The 27101-nt window shown below is 31.4% G+C and overlaps 1 protein-coding gene across 1 annotated transcript in view; it reads right to left on the reverse strand.

Moving 5' to 3' along the window:
* Window positions 1–27101, reverse strand: part of LOC143254248 (chromodomain-helicase-DNA-binding protein 4-like) — an 82213-nt gene that overhangs the window by 25415 nt on the left and 29697 nt on the right. The window contains 18 exon segments of the mRNA XM_076509103.1: window positions 933–1074; window positions 1637–1692; window positions 3619–3736; window positions 4175–4296; window positions 4636–4773; window positions 5269–5469; window positions 6384–6575; window positions 7154–7280; window positions 7495–7638; window positions 8074–8279; window positions 11525–11749; window positions 13136–13312; window positions 13854–13997; window positions 15255–15452; window positions 15897–16018; window positions 17790–18087; window positions 19962–20054; window positions 21565–21845. Of these exon segments, the coding sequence (XP_076365218.1) occupies window positions 933–1074; window positions 1637–1692; window positions 3619–3736; window positions 4175–4296; window positions 4636–4773; window positions 5269–5469; window positions 6384–6575; window positions 7154–7280; window positions 7495–7638; window positions 8074–8279; window positions 11525–11749; window positions 13136–13312; window positions 13854–13997; window positions 15255–15452; window positions 15897–16018; window positions 17790–18087; window positions 19962–20054; window positions 21565–21845 (2984 nt within the window).

Raw genomic sequence — 27101 nt, forward strand, 5'->3', positions numbered from 1 at the left:
GTAAAACAATCTCTTTACTAACCCTACAGGACTACCAATATATTCAAATTTTATCAAAGCGTTTAAAATAAGTACTCGATTTTCTGAGAAATGCTTCAGAGAGACAAATAAGTGAATATTTTTTATACTAAATCCAACTATTAAAATAATAATGTTATAACTACTTTTTGATTTCTTGAAATGCAACTTTTTCCAACTCAGTTTTTATTTCCACCTCAAATGTTTAATAAGCACACAACACTCAACTAAATGTCCACTTTTGTTTATTTTTAGAAATAAACACAAAATAATCAGTTTTGTTTCATTTTAATGCCCTAATTTTTATGAATTGAATCCTAGAATTACCAATTAGAATCATTACAAGTCATACAAAAAGTGTAAAATATTATACTCTTAGTATTATAATCACTCCCACTTATCACTACTTTTTACACAAAATGTGAGGATTTTCATCCAACTGTTTTTGTCATTTATTGAGTGTTGCAACAGGAAAAACAAATGGCACAAAATTACACAATGTACAGACTACTGACAACTGTTGTTTTAACCATTACTTTGAATACAATAAACTTAGTTGTATATAATCTGTATAATTACCGCTATTTAACTTTATTAATTATTAGGAAAGTTTAAAATCATCAGTTTTGTTTACTATTTGGAAAGTATCAATGTACTTTGTGCACTATCCAAATAAAAATTACACAAACTAACATTTAACACATACCAGAAAATCAATTTTTATTACAGCTCAACAAAATAACCTTCACTACTACATTATCAAACATAGCAAGATATAAAGAATATTTCATTGCTATTTGTTATAATGCAACAAACCTCTGTTAACCAAGATATGACTCAGAGATACAGATTATAAAATCATGGTTTTAATTTTTGTTTGATAAAACCAGTGTTAACTAAATAAGTCAACTAACTATGGCTGCAGCAGGAAACAAATAAGGATGATTGCAGCACTTTTTCAAGTCCATCATAATATTGAGGAGAGACACCTGGTGGCCACCTCCTTTTGAATTCAAGGCTTCAAAATTTCGAGTCAGGATATACTTGTAATATTTCCTAATTCAAACAAATATTTAAACTCAATAAAACTTCAAAGTTCAAAAACTGTAAAGTACTGAGTTCTAATGTTCCATTCTTAATACCTACAAATTCAATAACATTACAACTTAAACTTTGGTTTTCTGTAAAAAAAAAAGTGTATATAGAAATAATACTATAATAGCATATCAGCAAACAATCTTTTTTAATTATAAAAGTTTTAAATTCATTAATTAATAGGAGTGGTATTCAAATTCATGACTTTTTATCAGGCAGAAGACAAAGCTCAAAACTTCAAATTTTCTCAGGACAATGTCACTGTAGTTTTCCTGTCTGTTACAAAATGGATTAAGCACACAACTTTTTGTAAAAAGTCCAATCTCTGAAGTATAAAAACACTATTCTCCAACAAACCTGGAACTATTTCAATTTATAACCTGCCATTATAGTAAACTTAAATTTTAATAATAATTGTATAAAAAAGATATTAATGTTCTATGCAAGTAAAGACGATTTACTGAAGTTTTGCTCCAAGTTCTTGTTTAATGTATTTATTTCACTCCCAAAGCACAGCACTTACTTCTGCATTGGTGAAAGTTCAACCCTCACAATAAATTCACTCTTGGCTGGTACATTCTGAAAGAAAAGAAAAAAAAATGAATTTTAAAATTTCTCCTTTAGACAACGGAACTTTTTTCCCCCCTCATGTCCAGTACAATAATTTATACAAAGGCTAAATCAGGGTAATATTCTTATATTCGAAACAAATTAAAGCCTAGTAACATTAAGTATACAACATTCTCTTATACCATGAAAAGGTAAAATTTTAAGAAACATTAAATTATTGTTATTTACAAGAAATAGTTTAAAATATACATACTCAAAAATACACTTCCTATAAACAGTGAGCTAAGTTTAAAATATTTTTATTATCTCTCAGTTCAATGCTCATATGTTGACTGTTTACATAAACTTGAAAAATAACAAAAAATATTTGAAATATGCTATCAGTGTCTCATAAGTATATCAAAAATCAATTTTTATCATCTTTTTTTCTTTTATTCAAGATACAAACATTAATAAAAATTCACAATAGATGCAATTTTAATTTAAATTAGAACAAACACCAATTCTACTCAACAAACACCAAAAACAGACAACTTCTCACTCAAAATTATACACTAATACAATAAATAAAATGTCTTCAATGTAAATACTGTACTAACTCCAACACAAAATGTACAGATAGCAGATTATGCACATTTTTTTCTAAAAATCTGTAATTGGAAACAGATTAAATAACAAAGCTATGATGGATATATGGGAAATTTACTTTTTGTGCCAAATAATAATATACCAAAGATACATTAACATTTTGAGAGTTTAATCCCATCAACTTAATACTGACTGAATTACTCAAAAACGTTACAAATAAATTACAAAAATATCAGTAGTGTATAAAGCAAGGCCTAACTTACTCAAAGAGAACTGTATCAATTACTAATAAAAATTTGTTCAGCATTAATTCTTGCCATCCTGGTGATTTCGTTGAGCTGTTCAAGCATTGGCTTAACATTCTGCTCGAGTCTTGTGCATGGAAGCACATTTTACAATAAATTGGAAAACTGTATTCTAAAACTCTGAAGCAGTTTTATTTGTATTGATGAGAAACCCACTTGGAATTGGTTTTATTATGAAAAATTCTTAGTATGTTTAATAATTTACTATTTTCCCCACTTGTATATCATGTCACCAGTGTGTGCTCATCAAGTTGAAAATGTCACAAGTTCTAAGTTTTATTTGATACAAGACATTTTGCAAAAAATATTAAAAAACTAAACAAGATAATAATGCCCTGATACTAACTCTGAAACAGAATAAAAACTTCTAAAATTTGATTGTTCGTGTCAACGTGATAAAGTTTGTGGAGCAAAACAAAGAGTGAACAACCATACCGCTGTATTTTATTATGCTGTTGTCTTACATCTAGCTGTAATAACTACTGAATATTTGAAAATAAATGTTCTAAAATTAATGAATCAAACCAGTGTACACTGTGTTCAATCTCCTAAATTTCCAAAGTTAAAGAAACCTAATTTACATTACCATAAACAGGAAACAGCTTCACAAACCTAAAAAGTTGGTACAAATTATCACATTTCTGTAAAGTTACAGTATAGCTGACTTGTACAGAAATTAAGCAGTAAGAAGCCATTTTCTTATCACTTGGTTTGCAAGAATAATACAAGCTCAACCTTCAAACTATAATGTTTTAAGTCAGGTATCATTAAATTATCCATTGCTCAACAGTAACTTAACAGAAAAAGTATCTACTTATAATGGTCCTTACTATAAACAAAATGTTTTTCTAAATAAGTGAACTACTGATTTAATACAGTTAAAAAAAAAGAAAGACCAATACTCTTGTCTCAATACAGAAACTTTAAATTATGTTTGTTACTAATTCTTTTAAGTAACAGAAATGAAACATTTTTGTTTTAAAACTGATGTAAAATAGTTAGCTGTCAAACTCTGCTTGGAGTTTATTGATACAAGACGTACCTTCAACACATCAGCTTTTAGTCTCCTTAGGAGATGAGGACCGAGGAGATCGTGTAGTTTCTTCACTTGCTCCTCTTTGGCTATGTCTGCAAACTCATTCAAGAAGCCCTGAAGGTCACTGAAAAGGAATTATACCAAAAATGTTTTACACTTATACACAGTATAAATTAAGTTTGAAAATATGCTTAAACTGACATTAAACTAAGTTTGAAAACACATGCATATCAAAACTACAAAGAAAGTATCCAAGTATTAGATACATGTCATGAGAAGGTTACAAGAAACCTAGCCTATTCAATGTACAAACATTTACGTTTGAAACTATAATAAAACAGTAACATAATACTCATAAAATATTTAAAATATCACACACATACCATACTTTGTCAGTTATGCTTTACATTTCTAACACATCAACCAAAAGAGATATTTGATACTTGACAAAAACAATCAGTAAAAAAATTTTAACATAAGAACCTTAGCTCTGAAGATATTTTTCAAATGAAACCCCTAAACAAAACTAATGTTAGAAGACTTAAAACAATAATTAACTCACTTAAACCTGTGTGGACTCATGAAGTTCAGCAAATGAAAGAGTTCCTCCAGGTTATTCTGCAATGGAGTTCCTGTTAACAGCAATTTGTGATTGATCTTGTAGGAGTTCAAGATGCGGAAAAACTGAAACATGAAGTTAAGATAAGTATATAATAATTACAGTAATATATATACATACACATACAATGAAAATTTTTATTCTTATTATGAAAGGCAGCTTTTTTCATCTAATTTTTGTTTATAAACATATTAATGAGAAAACATTTGAAGCCTAGTTTTGCATAATCCCTCAAACTGATAACTCCTTTGATCAAGTCAAGTATGTAATTATCAAATAAACATTACCATAAAGAATTACATAATGAAAAAAAATAAACAGAAGAATATCTCACTTTGGATTGACTGTCCTTTAGTCAATGATAGAATTACATAGTGAAAGAAATAAATGAGAGAATAACTCACTTTTGACTGATTGTTCTTCAGCCGATGAGCCTCATCAACAACCAATACTTGCCAGTCTACAGAACCTAACATTGCTGCATCTATGCTGATCAGTTCATATGATGTTAACAAAACGTTAAACTTTACAGGATAATCTTTCTATAAATAAAAAGAAAAGAACGTTACCGATAACATGCTCTTCACATTGTAAGAACATGGGTATACCAAGGATTTATAACACAATAAACTTCTAAAAAAAAAGTGTACTTCCATAAAAAAAACACAAAGTTAAGCAACAGAACTTAACCTTACTTGTCTACAGAAAATATATACATATATATTCAAAACTAAAGATATTTATTATAATTTATACACTTTATTAAAGAAGCACATTTTACTGTTTAGCAGTATGTAACTACATTTATCTCAAAGCAACCCAATAAATATGATCCCCAAAGTAAAACACACCCTAAGTTTAGATGATAAATATGATCCCCAAAGTAAAACACACCCTAAGTTTAGATGATAAATATGATCCCCTAAGTAAATAAATATGATCCCCACACACCCTAAGTTTAGATGATAAATATGATCCCCAAAGTAAAACACACCCTAAGTTTAGATGATAAATATGATCCCCAAAGTAAAACACACCCTAAGTTTAGATGCCTTTGGTCCAATTCTAATTGCTCCTTCTTCAAAAGATAACTCGTGCTCCCGAATTACTGATCTGCTGTCTTTGTCACCGATATAAGTAACTACATACATGTCTGGAGCCCACATCTCAAATTCCCTCTCCCAGTTGATTATAGTCGAGAGAGGGGCACTGATCAAGAACGGACCTCGACAATGACCCTAGGAAAGTAGGTAAACATATCAATTCACACTTCATGAATAATTAAAAATGCCAAGATATGGTGAAGTGATACACTAGTTTATTTCACATCAAAATATCCTTTCTATTGTTAAACCTCCTATTACCAAGCTACAAGAGAGATGTACATGGTGCACATGAATCAAGTGTGCCACTCTTCATTGTTTTAATTAATATGCTTCATGTGCAGGGAAAAAATAATCTAATAATCATATTCTTATTTGTTTTAGAAGGTTATTAATTAATATGTGATCCAATATACAAACTGTTAGTATGTAGGGGACCTGGGCTGATAATCTATAATTGCTATCAAAAAAAATTATTTTTACATCTTTTCAAATTTTATATAACAGAAGCAACTCAGACTAGCAAATATAGTTTTGTCATATTTATATAAATACACTAAGTTATATTCTACTAATCAAAGTTTGATTTAAATTTAAAAATGCAAATGCACGCACATGCACACACACACCTTAAAAAAAAAAACCAACAACAAGAATCTGCCCTCATCTTAATAGAACAATTCCAACCAAACAACTGGGGATAAACAAGCAATCAAAGTTTTATCCTTCACAGAAGAGTTATTCCAATTTGGCCATATATTTATTTCTCACTTTAATAGTAATATGTTAAGTATGAATCCTGTCAAATATAGCCTAATGTAGAGAGATAATCAAACCGTTTCTTATTCTTTGCAAAATAAATCTTAACAAGGTTGCTCAATGATAAGTCAACTCATGAAAGTGGCCGTGGGCAGCTGAAATAAAAAACTAATCGAAGCTATGGTTCAGTTGGAAACTAGCAATTTCTGCTACTCAACTGAAAGCAAACACCAAGTTTTGCAATAATTCTATCCAAACCAAGCACTTAAGTCAGTCTAACCCAACCTTACCTCTTTAAAGAGGGAATAGAGAAACACGATTGTCTGAATAGTTTTTCCTAAACCCATTTCATCAGCAAGAATGATGTCCGTTTTATTCACCCAAGAAAATCTCAGCCAGTTCACACCTTCTAGCTGGTAAGGGTGGAGCTCACCGCCTGTGGCATCAATATAATCTGGCTGCTTTTCATACTTTTTTCTTGGCTAGAAAAACAAAAGTGTATAATATGCATGTTTTATGCTTTAAGTTCACAACTCTTGAGCACTTTTTAAATAATTATAATTTTCTTGTATGAACTTTAGATATTTTTAAATGTTGATAAAGTTATTCCTATGCTATACTCTAGTGCATGATGACAAGAAACCCACTTGACATAAAAATGTATCTCAAGATGGCTGGTATGGGTATTAAAAACTTTCACTGAAACAAGGAAGAGAACTTTTCATCCTTCTTAAGTCATCTTCAGGTTAACGAAGTTTATCTTATTCAAAACAAACTTGGAATATTTTTACCAATGTATATTATCCTAAAGCGTTGTACACATACCTCATTCAGTAAGTGATGACAAAAACAAGTGTTTCTCTTCAACAGGAAAAAGAGAACAATGTTTGTAAAATATCTTTCATTATGTTGTTAACATTACACTTTGGGTTATTATGCACAAACAAACATTTCTGACTTATAAAGAGAAAACACAGTAAATTACTCGAGCAAAACATGGTGAATTATTAGAGAAAGAAATACTCAAACATTCCCTAGCCAGTACTTATAATTAACGTACATCAACTGTCGGTTTCTCCTGGACCAAATCTTGCTGTTCTTCCTGCTTCTGATCCTTATCCTTTACCTTCTTACTCTTACCCTTTCCTTTGCTTGGTTTCTTTACATATCCTGCCTCTGCAGAACTCCTGCAAAACATAACCAAGGTTATCTCATCAGATAAATTTTCACACAAGTTTTAAAAAGTTCGATTCTGTACAACAAAAGAAATATCTTACAAATATTTGTAAACCTCATTTTTAGATATGATTGTAAACCTAAACTGAGAACAACTTTTCAGTGATTATTTATGGAAAATAAAATTAAAACTTGTAATTTTTCTTTCTGTTTTCATCCACATACCTCAGGTCCCAGTAGACATCTATTGCTTTCTGTAAATCTGGAATTTCAAACTCTCCTACGTTATCACCAAATTCCCATGATGACTGGTCGTATGGTAGATCCCTCCATTTGATGAGATACATGGTTCGGGCATCTTTCAGTGTTCTGGAAGAAAAGATGCTTGTTTGTTAAGAAAAAAACTACACAATTATTATTGTGTGTTTTGTATTATGAAAGGGTGAAACTCCAAATTTTAAGTTTTATAATTCTCAAGCTTACTACTGAGCCATCTAAGGGTTGTGTGTGTGAAAGAGAGAGAGTAAAAAACAAAAAGAGGATGTCATTTCTAATTCCATCTTAAAGTGCAAGGTACTAATATGATGTCTTAAACAATAATTTTTGTAGTTTGGCCAGTCCAGGCTTTTATTCTATCTGGTGGACACAACATATGACCTGTTGGGTGGCTTCACACTGAAACCATTTTAAACTGTTTCAAAAGTCCTAACTATAAGAAATGATAAAAGTTTAAAAGTATCGATCCTTCTGCCACTAAAACATTATGTACAAGAATCCTGCTTATTTTATTTCTTCTTCACTTACTTGTGATTGATAACTCTATGGATCTGTAACCATTCTGGTTGGATTCCATAACGATAAAACCTTTCTTCGAGGTTATGTGGATCATCTCGAGGGGTTTCTCTTTTCTTGTAGTTATCAACACTACTCCCATCATCGAGAGGAGGTGGTTCATCCATGTCATTTTTACGACAATACATCCGGTATAGAAATGGATGGTATACCTCCAGCTGTAACACATTAAAAAAATATTTTTTTATTAAACTAGAATACTTTTGTAATTACATAAATTTACTGAATTTGTTACCAACAAAGTCATCCATTTTTAACAAGAAACTAAAAATCACTTTCTGTGTGTATTGCTCTAAATTAATTTCTAATAATAAATCTAACATTTACTCCCTAGTCTTTTCAACTTTTACAAAACAATATAAAGTTAGTTTTTTAAACTTCAGATCATTCTAGGAAAATACTGAACTAGATTTTGGACAAAAACACTATTTCAAGAATTTAATATTACTAAAAACTACTCATTGTAAATAGTTCAAAATGCATAAATAAAAAGTTTCTTGAACTTTAACCACACTGTATCAAACCTCCTAACTTAAAATTATAAAAGTGTCAATATTCAAGTGCACAAGAAATTTACTCATTCACATGTGAATGGGCATTGCATGCTATCCATGAACAAAATGGAGAATGTAAATCATATTACTTTAAAATATATGTTTGGGTACTCTTTTGTTTGGCAATGTGATTTTCATAACTCAAAATTTCTGTGGACTGATAATGCACACTTTTACTCATCTTATACAAAGTGACATAAACTGAATCTCAGTGAATGAGTGCAAACATGTGACAGCAATGCAAAAACTGAAAGGGACCACCTCAAGAGTTTTGTGGTATTGGTCTGGGATCAAATAGTGGAACTGGTACATGTTTAAATATCTAGAGATATCAACAAGTCTTTGTTGAGAAAGTTCCAGAAGTAATGCTGAAGTTCTTTGTTAACAGCAAAATGCTTTATTTAAAACCAAAACTACACTGGATTATCTGCAGTGTCCACTCAAGGACATCAAATCCCAGATTTTGGTGCTGTAAGTCTAAACTTACCATTGTTCAACCAGAGGACAAAGTGTTTTGTATAATTAAAACTACCACTTCTCAAACTAAACATTTTCTACTAAGTCAAAACTACTTAGGAAAATATATTTAGTCAAAAGTTCAACCACATATTTACCAGAATTTTATACTTGATATAATATCACTAACTGGAACATGAATTGCAAAGGTTTAACAAAAGAAACTGAATCAGTCACTAGAAAAGATGTTTACCTTTGGAAGTGATTGGGGAAACCTACAAACAAGACAATGAACAATGGAATCTACCATTTCAGGAATCTTTATGTAATGCTACACAAGGATGATTTGTAAGTAGCTGTCCTAATTTTGTACTTACAGACCATAGAAAATGCAGCTAGTCAAAAGCATCCCCCACTAACACTTATATCATACAGTTGTGATTAAAGTACACAGAGGTGAAGCCTGTTATTGTAGCACTGGGATACAAACATAAAATCCATAAGATTTTGTTGAAAATTAACCCCGTTACCAAATAGGAAAGCATTTGCAGGCAATAAAGACTACATAATTTTTCCTAATTTTTTTTTTAATCAAAAGCAATCTAAGTGTTATAAACATTTAAAAAAAAGATTTTTTTTTCAAATTCAAAATGTTCCCTTTTAAAATTCATTGATCATTTATAAATAGTAGCTTGCAGAATTTTAAATTGTTTAGAATTAAGAGGCAAATAATAAACATTTTTTTCATCTGGGTAAATCTGTATCAAAATAATACCACTTGAAAACTGCTTTAAAACTTGCACATTACAAAATTAGATAGCACATTTTGTTAACAATTTTAAAACATCTTTCTTCCACATGGCTTGAAATAATCATTGGCAACTTGAAGTTCAAAAGATTTGACAATGTCTTACCCTTATCATGACGAGCATGTGCCCTTCAAGTACCAAGTGCATGCCTGTATATCACATTTCAAAATTTCAATTTAAAAATTTTACAATTTTCTTTTAACCTTTTCTTGCTAAACATATCTCAGGATTATGTAACACTTTTTTTGCAGATCACAAAGAAATATGAAAACAGTTTTTGAACTTTTGAACATTTATATACAACTCCAAAAGAATGCAACAGAAATGTCTACATTTTAGATTTTTTCAGCTCATTCCAACGTATTAGTTTATAACAGCTATTAAACACTATCACTTTAACTACATTAGTCAATGTCCTATGTTTTTAACAATTTTCTTTCTCCATTTCTTTGCAGTTTTTTTTTTTTATTACTAAAGCCATGCATTCCTAGACTTTTATGATGTTATAATACGTAGTCTGAACAATTATGAACGAAATTCGGCTATAAACAGTTGGGTATAAAACTAAGTTAGTTTTGTTTACTTTGAAAAATACTTTATGGTTTGTCAATATAAGTGGTGCCTGTGGTTTCAAGAGAGGTAAATAAAAGATTTTAAAGCAAAGTTCACAACAATTAACCCTCTTACCATGAGTGTTTTTTTCTGTGCATGTCATGAGGTTTTAGTGAATTACATTCAAGATTTAATTAAACTACTTTGTTACCATGATATATGAGCTATCAAATAGTTAAATCAGGCCTCTCTTGTAACGATCACCTGTCACATTCTTTCTTCTAGAAACTTACAACAGTTCCCTCCGACATCTAATACTACTTCATTTATAACCAATAGGAAGCCAATGTTCTAATCTTTCAAATGATGTATTAACTTTTACTGTTTTCTATACAGAGAATGGATATATTGCTTTAAGTTCAAGTTTTATTCTCAAGAGAAACACATCAACAAACTCAGAAGAATATTTAATGGTTCTTGTTGCACAGATAGAAAGCCAGAAAAATTGTGCAGTTATGTGACGCTATCTGCATTTTGCATGTTATTACTCATTGTTCTTTTGTGCATTTAATAAAATAAAAATCACTTACTGCACAAGTAACATCAGTATAAAAAAAGTAGAGTTAAGTGTTATAAAACAGCAAAAAAGAAAACCTGCACGAGTACACTTCAGCATGTATCGGGGTATATCAATGATGTCCCTTTTGTCCAAAAAGAGCTGAGGATGCATACTGTATGATTCAAGAAAGATTTCTTTACCATCAGTTTGTCAGTGTTTTAAAAGATCAGGAGACAGAGGAAACCAATATGATCTAAAAAAGCTAAAAATTCATGCTATATATGATACAATACAAAATTATGATATTTAATATTTATTTTTACAATTACTCAGGCAGTGTTTCAAAATGGATTATTTTCTATCCTGTACCACATGAAGTTTGGATAAATACTTTAGTGTAAGAACTAAAAACAAAGATTACATCTTTAATTATAATTTATGACCACAGTTTCACTATTATTCCTGGTACATACCTGTAGTTCTGACACCCAAGAACAATGCCAATAAGACTTATCAGCCCATTTTACAAAAAATTCACGCATGGGCTTTTGACGATTCTTCTTGCTAGTGGAGGGTTGGGGTGCAGGAATGTCATCTTTCTCTCCTTCTTCCTTTTTACTCTCTTCACCTTCAGGCTTGGAAGTTTCAGCCCATCGCCAAGTCAGGATTTTATTCACTTTTCCCTTTAATGGTTCTGCCTTTAAGATCAAGAAAAAAAATTATGTTCAAGGTGGAAAATGGTATTTCTCTTAGTCCACAGCTTATGATTATTTTACTTAAAAATGTCTTACACACAAGTCTTTAAATGAGGAACATCTAGGACTCAGGCCTCAGACATAACACAGATTGAACAAGTTTTTTTGTTCTTGGTAATAAAAGCCAGACAAAGTTATTTAATATTTTAAATATTTCAATTGAGAAAAGAAACTGCATAACATTATATATAAGAATGATAATGATACTATAGTAACATTAAAAAAGTAAAACTTGTGGAATTTAAAACACCTGAAATGAGAAAAGAAAATAATTTAATGTTTGAGAAATATATAAATATATTGCTTTAAAAACACCAAATCTTTAATGGCACAGTGAAGCGAAACACACAATCTTTGAATCGTTACAATCTTTGGCACATTTTGAGGTACCACTACCATAAAAACTAAAATCATTAAATCAATCTCACTTTCTGAAAAAAAGGAAAACAAATTAATGTTTCCTAAATCTGCTACAAATTTCATTTTTTTTTTTTTTTTTTTTCTTTTTTTACATGTTACCTTACGGTAGTTTCCATCCACTAACTAAGATTTAATTATATTTCTAGATCGTTCAGGTTTTAAATACATACTAAGCATCATCTTTCTCTACAGTCTAATTCTGGGATAAAGGATTTGCATAATGAAATATTTAATAACAACATTGACATCTGTTAATAGCAAGGTTGTTTTAGTTTGAAGTTTTCTGGTTCAAAAATCTGAGTACTGACCCAGCAACATCCTACGAACAAGTCACAAGATCGAAGCGACGAGATTCGTGAGAGCATTTGGTGTTTATCTTAAGAGTGGTCACTTACAAGTATTATGAACAACCATAAAAAGATTAAGGGTTCAGAAAAGTCACTTTGAACAACCATTTATGAACAATATAAAATCCGCCTCTTCTATAAAAACTGGAGAGGAGAATCAGCACTGCGAAAAGACAAAACATTTGTTAATATTCAAATGTTTGTCCTATTGATCATTTTTTTTAATAATTAAATTATCAGGCAAAAACACAAACGATTTGTTTTTTTCTCCAACAGATATAACAAAAAAGGAACACAGTTTACCAATTTAAAAGATTGACATAAATGTTTTGGGCAAAACCTTGACTCAATCACTGGAGGAAAACAGAACATGCAAAGCAGCTACATAATTTACCAAGATTCATTTGTTTTTCAATTGTTAGCCAGAAGTGATTTAAGGCAAAAATAGCTAAATGCCTCAAAATGCAGGGCTACAATTTGGTTTTTGTCAGAATAGACAGGAGATTTTTTTAACATATTAATACAGGTGAGCCAACATTAGAGAAGTTATTTAGGGGCTTACGGCACAGCGAGGGCAATGCCATTCTCCATCAGGAATGTTCTTCAAGGGGGGATTCAGGCAAAAAGTGTGATAAGCTGATGGGCAACTATCACAACACAACAGTTCTCCACCATCTTTGCATACCCGGCAGAACTCCATGTGTTCATCGTCTTCTTGCTCTTGGGCGTCTTCTCCCTCCTAAATAAAAAAAAAAAATGTTCCTGCCACAACTGCAACAATGAAATGTAGTTACACTTATTACTAAGTCTACGTAATATGTTTCACATACTACTTTACAACGGCTGATGACAGAAAGAAAAAGCAGGCTCTTTGGAACAAGCATTAGGCTCTTCAGATAAAAGTGCTTTTTGTCATTTTGTTAAATGCCTTTAAAACCAATCATTCTATTCTTCTCCAAATTTTTCTCTACAGAATAAAAAATTCAAAGTGTTTTTCTTACTAAAGCACAAAAAAGCTAGCCGTATAATAAGATAATGCAATATTCCGGTGTTGTGAATAAATTCAACAATAGAAGTTTAAGATGTCATTCTGTTTTGTAAGTCACTCCCTTAGAAACTCCCCATGTTCAAAATATAATATCTTTAAGGCCAACTAATAACTGAGTAAACTCTAGTACTAAAATAGTAGGCCTTTTTTTTTTCCCATTTGTTTGCTAAGTTCAGAGTTGAGTCAAGGTTAGCCACTGAACACAACAACTACAATAATGACTAATACATACACAATGTGGACAACTCCATTTCCCTTCAGGAGCCTCTTCAAGCTCTGGGTCCAAACAGACCAGATGATAGGCACGAGGACAGGTGTCACACAGAATGATTTCACCCCCTTGTTGGCACACTTCACAGTAATCTTGGTGTTCAGTCTAAAAAAAGAAAAATAACACTAAGTCACATAAAATGATAACATTCAGTAAAAATATTTACAAGTTTTAAAACATTTGCACAAGCCTAGCTTCACCTGCCTGTGTTACAAACTGGGCTTTACAGCCACTACAACAACCAGCTGTGAAGAAGAAATTGAGTTAGTAATGTATCACACTTAAAGCTTGCAAGACTCCCTTTATTAAATGTCCTTATCGTATTAGGAAAACTACCATAGATGCTTGGAGGTACCAAAATTATCATCACTTTTAAATACTCAACTTATTTCGAGGGTTGGCAAATTTATCATACAGAAATGTTTTCTCTTTCTTATAAAATGAAACTTAACAGCTGGTCAATTTTAAATAAACACACGTATAAAAGTTCATCCCAAGTCGCAATGTCACTGTTCAAACATCTCAATTTTACTAACTTACTCAAAAACAATGAAACACAAGCATGAATTAAATAAATAATAAAACATATCAGTTGAAAAAACAACAGGTACTGTTGTAATTACGGCATGATGGACATATTACTTTTGAGACATTATAAAATTGCTGATCTATAAATTTTCTTGTTTGTTTGATTAAACAAATCAGCTGTTAGTAGTGTGGCCATCTTAAGTATAGAAACCCAGTTTTTAGTGCTATATATATCTTCAGAATTACTGCCAAGTTACATGGCATATACAATTTTGTTCTTCTTTTTGAACAGTTTGTTTGAGCACAACCATTCTGGAATACTTCTCCACATACAAAACATGTTTTTCTTGTTTACTTTTTTATGAATGGAAAGTGTCTGAGTTATCTATTTAATTACTTAAAAATTAATTTCATTCAGACTGTTAGGTTTTTTGCTTTATTTTACACACCATATTAATTACTTCCACTCTATCATAAAACCACAATTAATATATATATATATATATATATATATATAAAAAGCAACAGCTTTCTAGAACCTTGTCCCCCCTACATTCAGTGGTTTGTAATAAAGGATGGCAATCATATTACTCAGACCACACAATGACAAACATGTTATAACAGGACTACGTAACTGGAAGTATGAGAACACAAGCTAAACTCCCCCTTTAGTTTAGTTTGTAAACATAATTTTACTTAAATATAACAAAAACACTGAAAAATATTAATAAAAACTGTACTGCTTAAGAGTTTGTTTTTTTAAGCATAAACACATTTTAATCCATTATCATCTAGTTACTTGTTAATACCTTTTGATTAGAAGACAACACGTACCTCATAACCATCGTTTTCTGCGTCAGAACTCGGGAAACTTGCTGTTGTCTTGGTCTTCTTTTTCTTTTTAGTTTTCTTTGTTTTACTTTTCTTCTTAGCTTCACTTTTTGTCGGTGGTGGTGTTGAATTCTGTACCTCTTCGAGAGCTGCCTCAAAATCAGCATCACTCTTAGATTCACTGAAACTGTCTTCTTCGTCCTATAATACAAAAATATTTCAACAAATAAACTATCTGATGTACAACACTTCACAGATGGATAATTTCTAAGCTTTTATTCCCTTGAAAATGAAACTAAAGGACTTAAAGAAGAGTTACGATTGTCATTATGTTTTTATGAAATGAAACTAAATCAAAAATGGGTGTAATTGTAGGAGCACATCCAGTCTCTCCACAATTCCAGTATAATGTTTAAATATGTCTAGTTTGGGTTTCAACTTTTGTCAGAATTTAAAACATTTCTCAATCAAAATCTTAAACTTACACTATATATTTAAGAATATTAATACACTTGAAAACAAATCGCACGTTAACACAAAGTTACGTTATCCAGCAATGAATGAGTGAACCAAAAGTTTTAAAAGTGCTATAAAAAAAAAAAAGTAACTGTTACCAAAATAAAAATTCACATATTCCACACTTACAGAACTTTGTTTTTTCCTTTTACCAATACCTCCAATTTTTATTTTTAGAAGAGGTACAGACTTTTTGGACTTGGATTTGGAGCCTTTACTTTTACCAACACTGCTTCCAACTCTGTCTCCATCTTTATATAGAAAAATGCAAGAAAAACTTAACAGCTGTTAATCTAAAGGTTTAAGAACTTTATTGTTACAGATAACACAATATAGTTAAATAAATAACATTTGAAAATCTGATTGTAGCTTCGACATACACAAGTTAGATCACAGAACCATTCACTAGAATAACTAGCAAAAACACTACCATATAGGCAGTTGGTTGTGCTTGTAATTACTGTAGCAGTCACATCTCACTGAAAAAAAAAAAAAAAGTTTATTTGAAGTTAAATATAAAGCTATACAGCGAGATATCTGTGTTCTGGCGAGATATGTGTGTTCTACCTACCACAGATATTGAAAACCAGTTTGTACTGTTGCAACTCTACAAATTTAAAAAAGTGGATATTTTATAATAAAATGATTTTTCCGAGTAATGTACAAGATTTGGATTGTTCTCATATAAACTGTAATATTTTTATATAATTTATGCATTAAATATGTTGCCCTTCATTGAAATATTCAATTCCCCTCGGTGGACCCAGCAAGATAGCACAACGTGGCTTTGCTATAAGAAAACAAACAATTATTGAAATAACTTTTCTGAAAACCTTAATTCTTAGTACTATATTTACCAATTACATTGATAAAGATATAATCAAACCCTCATGTATAGGCCTGGCGAAAGTAACATTCCTGTTGTGAAGAGAGTGCTTTTCTTCAAAGTTTTGTTCTGTGATTAAAAAAAATAATTGGTGCACAGTTACTTTTCTAACTGTCTGAACCTTAAATATCCAAAGTAAACAGTTTTTATGAAATTTGCTTTATGTGGCTATTCAACAGATAGTACCACATTGTCTTTATTATTTTGGTCACATATCGATAAATATGTCCTATATCTGTTACAGTAAGATGAATAAAATATATATAATCCTGGCTGATCTTCCCTGCACTCCTACAATAACGACAAACATCAGCAGCCAAGGTTTTAATCACAAAAATGTTGAGCACAAATTAAACGGACAAAAAACATAAAATTTGCAAAACAACTGAGGTTTGATTGGTCTGCAACACATTTAACACTAGTTAACTAAACCTAATATGGGTAACACACTGCAATATGTTTTATGCAAATCTGCACAGAGAATAATTAAATCCTACTCTCAAAACATCTAAGAAAACAATCAACACCAGTAAAACACACATGAATAAACTTGGAAAGCCAGAAACTGGGTGAAGGATTAAGTGAAGTGGAACCAGACAGTGAATTATGTGAAAATTAAAAATGTGTACATAAGACTGTGCAATAAGAATTGGATGGACAACTTTCAAATAAAAATATAATAGTAACAAATTGCATATTACTGTATCCACATATGTAGTCAGTTTTACACACACACACACACACACACACACACAATTCAGCATGAAGTTGGTAGATGGCATTGTATCAGCATTATTGAACTTAATATTTTCAATACAAATGACAATTTTTCCAGGAAACTGTTAAGAATACCAACCTCACAAAATTTGCAGTTTAACATTCTTTCCATTTTGTTATAGCTCAGCTTACAAATGATGAAGTATGAGATGTAATTAACTGAAATCTTTTTAATCCTGATGCAAAGTATGGACCATAAACCCAACAAAATCCACAACATAAAAGTTTTTCTATTCAACTATAATAACAACATAAGTTACTTTAATCATCACTGTTTACCATTTATGAAACCCAATGAATTCTCATGTTTCTCTAACCAAAAACATTTTCATTTTGTGAAACATTTAAGCCACGCTCACCATCTTTTAAGCCTCTAGGTCGAGAAGTGGGTGTGGCTGGCTTATCTTTCTCTTCCTGGATCGTCCGAGATTCCTCTTCTTTTGTTTGGCTGTTCTGGAGAAATTCTCTCCACTTAGCCGAGATGAGAGTCACCATTTTGGACATGGCAATTTTTGGGTTTGCTTTGGCAATTAAAGGTCGTACATGCTGAGAGAAGAGCTTGTAACTGGTCAGATTTTCATAGTCTGTTATTGAATAATCTAAGTCCACATCCTGGAGACCATACTCGGCACAAATATCAGCTGAAGTCCTCTGCGGCTGCAAATATGTAAGAGAACTTGGATGGTAGCCACAGCTTTTTGTAATGAGACAGACCACAAACTTAACTGAAAACCATTCCGTATTAGTACACTAGTAAATGCAAAACAAACAGTGTACATTGCTGGAAACACATTACTTCAAATGATTTATTCACAAAGATACTCTGACTTACAAAGTGCACTATCAAAAATAAAAGTGTTTCAAGTTACAATATAACTAAGTGTAGGAGAGTTTTTAAACTTAGAATTTTAAAATATTTTGTAATTCTGATTATCAGTACCCAATACAACAGGGCTATGCTAAACTAAAAATACATTGGTGTTTAAAAAAGTAGCTTTACACTGTTCAATCAGGATTACAATTCCTATTGCTTCTTTCTTGAGAAACTTACAAGCTGACACATACCATGAAAATATAAAAACAAAACAAATACATTTTAATTTTTGAAAAACTGAAAACTCAGTAAACACAACAAGTTCAGAATTTTTTTTTGCTTTATTAACATAATATGAAGACAAGGGAATAGTACAGAATGTACAATAAACAGCACACCATACCAACAAATAAAATGCACCTCCTACAACACTAATTTGGTGTTTAAAAAAATTAAGAAATGCCTTGAAAAGCTGATATATACGTGTGTGTGTGTGTGTGTGTTCATGCGCGCACGCGGTTTGGAAAGTGTCTGAGAAGATGATGGGTGGTCAGTAATTCTACACTTAATTTTTACCAAAGATTTACTGTATGAAATGTTACCTTATAATTAAATCTTAAGTTTCCTTTGAGGTGTTACTGACCTAGTAATACAAGTAATAAAGAAAGGACACAGTATAGTTACTACATCACCGTCCCTTGCAATAATTAAAGAAAGGACACAGTATAGTTACTACATCACTGCCCCTTGCAATAATTAAAGAAAGGACACAGTATAGTTACTACATCACTGTCCCTTGCAATAATTAAAGAAAGGACACAGAATAGTTACTACATCACCGTCCCTTGCAATAATTAAAGAAAGGACACAGAATAGTTACTACATCACCGTCCCTTGCAATAATTAAAGAAAGGACACAGAATAGTTACTACATCACCTTCCCTTGCAATAATTAAAGAAAGGATACAGTATAGTTACTATATCTTGTAATAATGCTGAACTATTGTAACCTCGTGTGAGAATGACGATCAAAATGTGCAAGTCGTGACCTTTCATAGAATGCTATTCATTATGATATTATTTGGTGTCAGAACTGTCAACAATTCATTTGTACCCTAAACTGCTGATTTAGCAACAATTTATGGTAAAGGAAGGTAAAAATGATCCAAGATTTTCTGAAGCTGTAAACTGCACATGTGTGTTTCACAAGTTCTAAATGTTTGGCACATAAAATATACAAATTATACTCTATATGCACATCACCTTGCACTTCAACTGGTCAGCCTGAGTCAGAAAGACATCATTAATTCCCATATAACTTGAGTACAAGTATTGTAACTCAATTTTTACGTACAACAGGTTTGTATATTTCACTAAAGTCCTGTCATACTTTTGGACAAATATGGAAACTTCGACTTATGGTCAACATTCTTCTTGAGATCACACACACTAGGTTTAACTTAGCACTGTATCACATCAGATATGAATGTTTTTACATTATTTTTATTGTGTGTTATGTAAACTATCAGCTTTTCATCCTTTGCAAAATTATTAATGAACAAATGATTAAACAATTAAAAATGTCATGTGTAAAACACTTTCAATAAGGAGAATTAAAATAATGTATTTGAACACTTCTCTCATGTCAACAGAATAAACAAACGTATACATTGTTTCAGCAATTTTGATAGAAAATAAACAGAAATGTTATTCTCACCTTAGAATTTGTTTGCTTTTTAGATCCTTTATTTTCTAAAACATAGTCACTGTCATTGTCAGACTGATCCCCTAACAAATTGCTATCAGTGTCCTGAAAAATATTTAGATAAAAGTTGTAAAGGATGTTTAACTACACATACAGAGTGTCCCAAAAGTCACTGTGCACTTATATATTTATTAACAGACATGTTTCAATACAGAATATAGGAGGTAAATATGAATGACAATTATAAACAATGTTGAAAGTGACCCCCGTTGGCATCAATACAGGCCTGGATCCTTCTTATTTTGTTTCTAAACACCGCTATCAGTTGCTGGCTTGAAATAGACAATAAAATATGATTACCAAACTGCACAGCAACTTTCTGAACACCCTGTACATGTTCCGAATGCATAAGGAAAAAAACACAAGAGTCTCGCAAAACACTCGAAATACTTTTACTCAAAAACTAACATTGACACAAATTGTGAAAACTACAAGTAAAAAATTGTTTATAGTATCAAAACTAGTTCATAAACATCAAGTAATAAAAATTCATGAAATATTTCAAACAAAATATATTTTTTTGCCTGGCATAATATTTACTTTTTTTTTTACATTTTAAAAGTGTATTAGTTTGGTTTAAAGGTAAATATAAAATTCACACTTGATGTATTATTGTTGACCTATTTCTAAGTGTTAGTGTTAATAACTATAGCATCATGCAGTCGTGTGATAAAAGTTATTTAAAAAGTATTTAACTGTTTTCTTTGAGCTATAAAAAATAAAACTGGTCTGCAAACAAAAACTTCAGCTATATCAGTTACACATACACACCATGGCATCATCACCACTCAACAATGTACATGTCACAATGTTTTGAGTGAATGAAAATTTTTTAAAAATACAAATGTTTATTTACTAATTTCCCTTCGTCGCTACCTCAGCACTGCCTGCTTATTTACTAATTTCCCTTCGTCGCTACCTCAGCACTGCCTGCTTATTTACTAATTTCCCTTCCTCGCTACCTCAGCACTGCCTGCTTATTTACTAATTTCCCTTCCTCGCTACCTCAGCACTGCCTGCTTATTTACTAATTTCCCTTCCTCACTACCTCAGCACTGCCTGCTTGTTTACTAATTTTCCTTCTCTTCATTCCTACCTCAGCACTGCTTTGTTTATTTATTTTTCTCTTTTCATACTCCTCAGCACTGCTTATGCTTATTTATTTTCATTCTCCTTCTTCATTGCTCAGCATATTTACATTCACTGTCGGCACTTGCTGTTTTTTTTACTCAGTTTTCTTTTGCTCTTTTCCTTATTCCTCAGCACTGCACTTGTTTGTTTATTTTTTACTTAGTTTCTTTCCTCGGCGCTCTCAGCACTGTTTGCTGATTTTTTACTATTTCCTTCATCGCTGCACTGTTTGCTATTTTATTTCTTCTTCTTCTCATTTATCAGCACTGTCTGTTTATTTACTTACTTCCTTCCTCAACTCCTCAGCACTGTCTGCTTATTTATTTTCTTTCCTTCCTCATACCTCAGCTACTGTCTGTTTTTTTATTTCCTTCCTCATACCTCAGCACTGTCTGCTTATTTACTAATTTCCCTTCCTCGCTACCTCAGCACTGTCTGACAAGGCTTTCTTCTTTTTCTTCTTCCTTTCCCTCTTTCTATCTCCATCTCCTCTTGCTTTTCTTTTTTTCCCTCTCTCTTTCTTTGGTTTTGGCAGTCTCTCTGGTTCATCGTCTTCATCATCATCACGAGGAACCAGTTCTTCTAGTTGCTCCACTGGTTGTTCCTCCTCATCATTTTCACCATCAGCTTCATCTTCATCATCTCCATCTCCCTGGTCATCAGGATTTGTTTCTTCATCCTGTTCAAGGTCATCTCCCTCACCATCTACATCATCATAAAATCTTAAGTTACTGCATTTGTCTTATAATATAAACTTAAGTTATCATTCAGATGGAACTATGCGATGCACAGACAGTTCTACAGACTTGTTTTAAATGTCTCCGACAATATAAAAATCGAAAGTGTGCAAGAATAAATTTTTTTCACATTCACCAAACTTCAGTATTTAAATAACCTTTTTTTAAACCAAAAAGCAGTATCATGTGACTTACAAACATCTCAATATGTTTGTCCATCTTGTCGAAAGTATGTGTAAACAATGAGTGAAAAATAAATTCTTCGATTGATTAATGGAACTTCAAAAATAAAATGAAATTATAGAATTATTGTTTTACCAGTTAGGAACATAAACAGCATTTCTGGTTTTGTCCTAAATATGCCAGTAATGATATAAAGTACACAGACTTGTATGCCCAACGTAACAAACGACGAAACTTCATAAATTCTATCAGTAAACAAAGCAGCCACCCCTGATGACCGATCTACATTTAACCAACACTGGAGCTATGATATCTATGTATTTTTAAAAGAAAAACAACTTCTTGACACATCCCAAATCCTTCAAAACTGATTAAACCATATATAACAGGTCCAAAAGCATAGTAGGAGTTAGATAAACTTTCAAAATACAGTAGAATTTACTGACGTGGTTTTACCTCATTGATGCTGTGGTTACAGAACCATTTCTGGGAACAAGATGACAAATTTGCTGGTTCACCAATTCTTGTGATTAGTAGTAAAGTTAATTCAAAATAAATAATACTGCAATAAGTTATAAAAATAAAATAATGATAAGTTCTTACATTAAACAAAACAAATTTGTAAAGGAGTTAAATAATACTGACCAAAAGTTAGTTACTTAACTTGGTTTACACCTTAAGGATGTTATTGTTCAGGAAAATGTATATGTAGACACACAAACAAGAACTGTCCTATCTTAGCCAGCCTAGTGACCCCTGGCCTCGTCAGACCTGGATATAGCAGATGCAGTGTTTTTGACATGATGTAGTGTATTCTTATTTACAATCACTCAAGGGTTCTTGGAATTCTTAATGCTCCAATAACAATACACAAATGTATAATACGTTGTATAATTTTTATTCATTACTTGAATAATACAAAAATTATGAACAGCCGTCAGTAAATGACAAAATATTAGGTTGAGGAATAATTCGCGAGCGTTTTTAAATAATTTCATTCAAGAATTACATGCAAGACTATACAATACTTCAATGCATGAACACATTACACCCAAAACATTTATTATGAAACTTTATTTCATGTAATACCTAGGTATATAGTATGCATTGTTTTAAACGAAATTGCAAGAAATTAAATGCGAAAAGCAGATGGTGTCGAAAATGCTCGATTTTGTCCACTTGACATTCCATTTAATGAGCTGAAAATGAAAGCAAAAATTAAAGACATATGAAAATCAAACACACCATCTATTAGAGCAAAAAATTATCTACCAAATGACATGAAATATTTTGCGAAAGTGTTTCATTTATGAATATATTTTTTTAACTTGAAAAAACGTTCACAAATTATTCCTCAACCCAATAATATATTATGTATAATACAAATCATTATTTTATCTTAACAAATACACCATAACCACAATTTAAAATGGCCTAACCTACATTAACAATCTTTATACCACATTTTCTTAAATTATGAAAAATGACCAAAATAACTTATTTATTTCAGAGCTGTTTATATTTCATGTTAGATGCTACTGTGAAGTCTTACATTACAATTTGTGCAAGTAATGTGCTAATAAATATTAATTTCTGACTAAAGTAAGCTACTTATATAGCTTACTACTAAAAACATAAACTAGGAAATGATCAGAAAAATAACATAGTTGCACATATCTACATATCTTGGCTCAAAAGCTTTTAGAAAAAATCTGTCAAGGTACCAAATCTATCATATGCATGATATTTCTGCCAAAAAAAAAAAAATTCTGAGTGGCATGAAACTTCAGTATTTAGCTAGAAATAGTTGAAGGAATCACAAATAAAAAGAAAACAAACAGTCTTTAAAAAAAAATAAAGCAGTCAGTAAAGTTCCAGTGAAGCACTTTGGACGTAAAGAAAGAGTGAAATTTAACCTGTAATTTAAAGCATACCATCAATGCATAAAACTTATAGGGAAAGATTTTGTCACAGAAGCTGTCTTCTGCACCCAGCAGTTATAAAAACAAAACAAAAAAGAAACAGTTCCAAAAGAACACTGAAGCATGAACAGAATTGAGCTGATCCATGGGGAGTGATGGCATACTAATCAAGAGTTGAATAACCAACCCATTTTTCAAAATAGTCCACTACGCAGGATATTTAGTCGCAAACCATATTTTCAGAGAACTAAGAACAAGACAGGTTTTACAAGTTCTAATTGTGTACTAAATATTACAAAGCCAGAAAATCAAAATAAAAAAATCAAAATGATTCTATAAAATTATTTGAAAAGTTAGAAGAGAAAAAAACAACATCTCCCCCCTCTTATTTTTGACAATCTTCAGGCAATCAGTCCATTCTAACAACTGTCAACTAACTTGGATATAAGGTTAGTTCCAACACTTTTTCTCAAAATCACATCATAACCTTCTAAATTCTATTGTGAAATAGAATTGGGTGTAACTCAGTGGACACTACCATAAAGCAGAAACTAAATAACTACAAATAAAAAACTGTGAAAGTGGTATCAATAACTATTCCCCTAATTTAAACTAACTGCAAACACGCATGTTTCAGCGTACATTAAAAGTTGGCAACCTGTAATGAATGTAAAGGTAGTCAAAAAATATATTTTAGCAACATGAACTGTAAATTTACAAGCAACTAAAGCAAGGTGTCATTTCAAGGAAAAAATCAATTAATTAACTTATTAAACAAAAATTATAGAACTTCTGGCTTTGCTTCAAGCACTTTAAATGCTTTAATGAAATTAAGGGAATTTCATTAAATCGAGTTTTAGTGTGTTTCATGTTTTGAAAGTCAAGTGCTTTGCATAAAAATAGACACGTATTCTGTGGCAATCCACATTTAATGTTTATGAGCAAGGTCATATGATTTCACGTGGACTAAGACCAAGGCTCCATGACCCAATTTTATTGTACGTAGAAGTCCTGGCCATAGCAACTAATCTATTCAGTTTTTAATAAAAGCTTGAAATGATGATTTATCTATCTTGTCATTAAGTTTCAGTTTTGAATTCCATTTTACATTTAATTACATGTCAATATTTCTGATAAGCAAATTAAGTTTTTTTTAAACTGTAACAAACTCTAAGTCCAATTAAATACTTTCATAAGAAGTTAAAAAATAATTAACTTTAATAACAAAAATTTAGAATTTCCTTGATAAATTCTTTTTTCTTTGCACAGTTTCAATAAGTGTTTTGAACTGAACATTATTTACACTGAACATCTGCACGAACAGGCCCTAGATTTAGTTCCAAACCCAAAACCCGATACATCAAAACACACAAGTTCTATCTTGAACTACAAGTTCTACACTGAAATTTTTAACCACACAAGAAAGAAAAAGAATAAAGGGCAACAGCCCTGGCAAACAACTGCAATCACTGTTCAGTCAAGCATTTGAAAAGTCAGTCTACTGTAGCATGCAACTCTAGAGAAGAGAGGTGGTGCTGACTGTCAAAAAAAAAAAGCCTATTACATAACCAGTCACCCTCCAATATGTAGGATGGACTGATCCAAAATTAAAAACTATTCTAAGTCATGTTCACTACAGCTACTTTTATACCACTACATGTATCGGTTCCCTCCCAGCCCTCTTTTAAAATGGGACTGTACCAACCACAAAAGACATACAGCAGGCAATGGCAGAATCTTTGGGACTAAAAGAACTAAAGCTTCAAAGTTTTTGTTAATAAATTTGTTATGTTTGAAAAACATGCCTGCTTCAATACAAGTTCTTAAATTTAGATTGTCATTCGTACATACAGGTTTACTTAGTTACATACATGCATTTTTTTTTTTTTCTCTAATAAAAAAAGTAGCAAAATTATTCAAAACAAATATATCTCGTGACATCCTTACCAGTGCATACACCACCCACATGGTTCATACAGTATCCACACATACACAAGAGATCCATACAGTATACACAAGTACACTGTTATGCACCACCTGCACATGTGCATAAAATGCCTATACAGCATTCACATGCATATGTCTGCCACCCTCTTTGCATACACCACCCACATGGTTCATACCGTATCCACACATACACACGTACACAAGAGATCCATACAGTACACGTAAGTACACTTTTACGCACCACCTTCACATGTGCATAAAATGCCTATACAGCATTCACGTGCATATGTCTGCCACCCTCTTTGAATTCAAATGCTTACATACACCACCCACACAGTATCCGCATGTGTACGTACACCACCAACAGTATGCGCACATATACATACACAACTGGCTCAGTATATACCACCCTGCTGGATCTGCGTGCGTAAACATGTCACCCATGTTGTATCCACACGTGTACATACACCACCCACACAGTAACTATATATTCAGTAGCAGTTTGTTCTTTTAGGTCCACAGAAAACCATACCAAGTAATTTTTTTTACAAATTTTATTACTTCTCTCATATTTCTAAATTTTGTGTATAATAAAGCATTTAAACTGATTACATGTACTTTGTGCCTACTAAAACCAGTTCAATACTCAAGAGTTCCAAATTACTCAGCAAACAAAGAGTTGTATCTTGGATCACTTGTAAATTTCACCATGCCAAAAACAAATTAATCCACATATGATACAGTTTAAGAAGTATCAGTATTTAAGACATTTTGTTATAAATATTATTCTTTTTTTTTACCTTCAATAAAACTTTACTTTTCATATGATTAGATAATTAAAAACTGTCCTACTGCTAATACAGGGATTTGCAGTCTTCTGTATAATATTATGACTAGTCCATTCCTAATGTATCAAATTAACAGATTTGTGCTTTTTCTTCTTCTCTATTTTGCTTTGAAAATATGAGAATTTTCACAGTTTCTAATATACAAATATTTAGATGCAAATACAATTAGACATCACTGTTGAAGACTTGTCAACCAATGTAAATGTAAACAGGGAAAAACATGAAACCTAACCCTTATTTACATATTAACAATTACAAATGTACAACTAAATGTACTTCCACAGTGGAAGGGATACCCAAAGTGTTCTGTTTCAAGAATAAACA

The sequence above is a fragment of the Tachypleus tridentatus genome, chromosome 6, assembly GCF_004210375.1.
Source record: "Tachypleus tridentatus isolate NWPU-2018 chromosome 6, ASM421037v1, whole genome shotgun sequence".
NCBI lineage: Eukaryota > Metazoa > Arthropoda > Merostomata > Xiphosura > Limulidae > Tachypleus > Tachypleus tridentatus.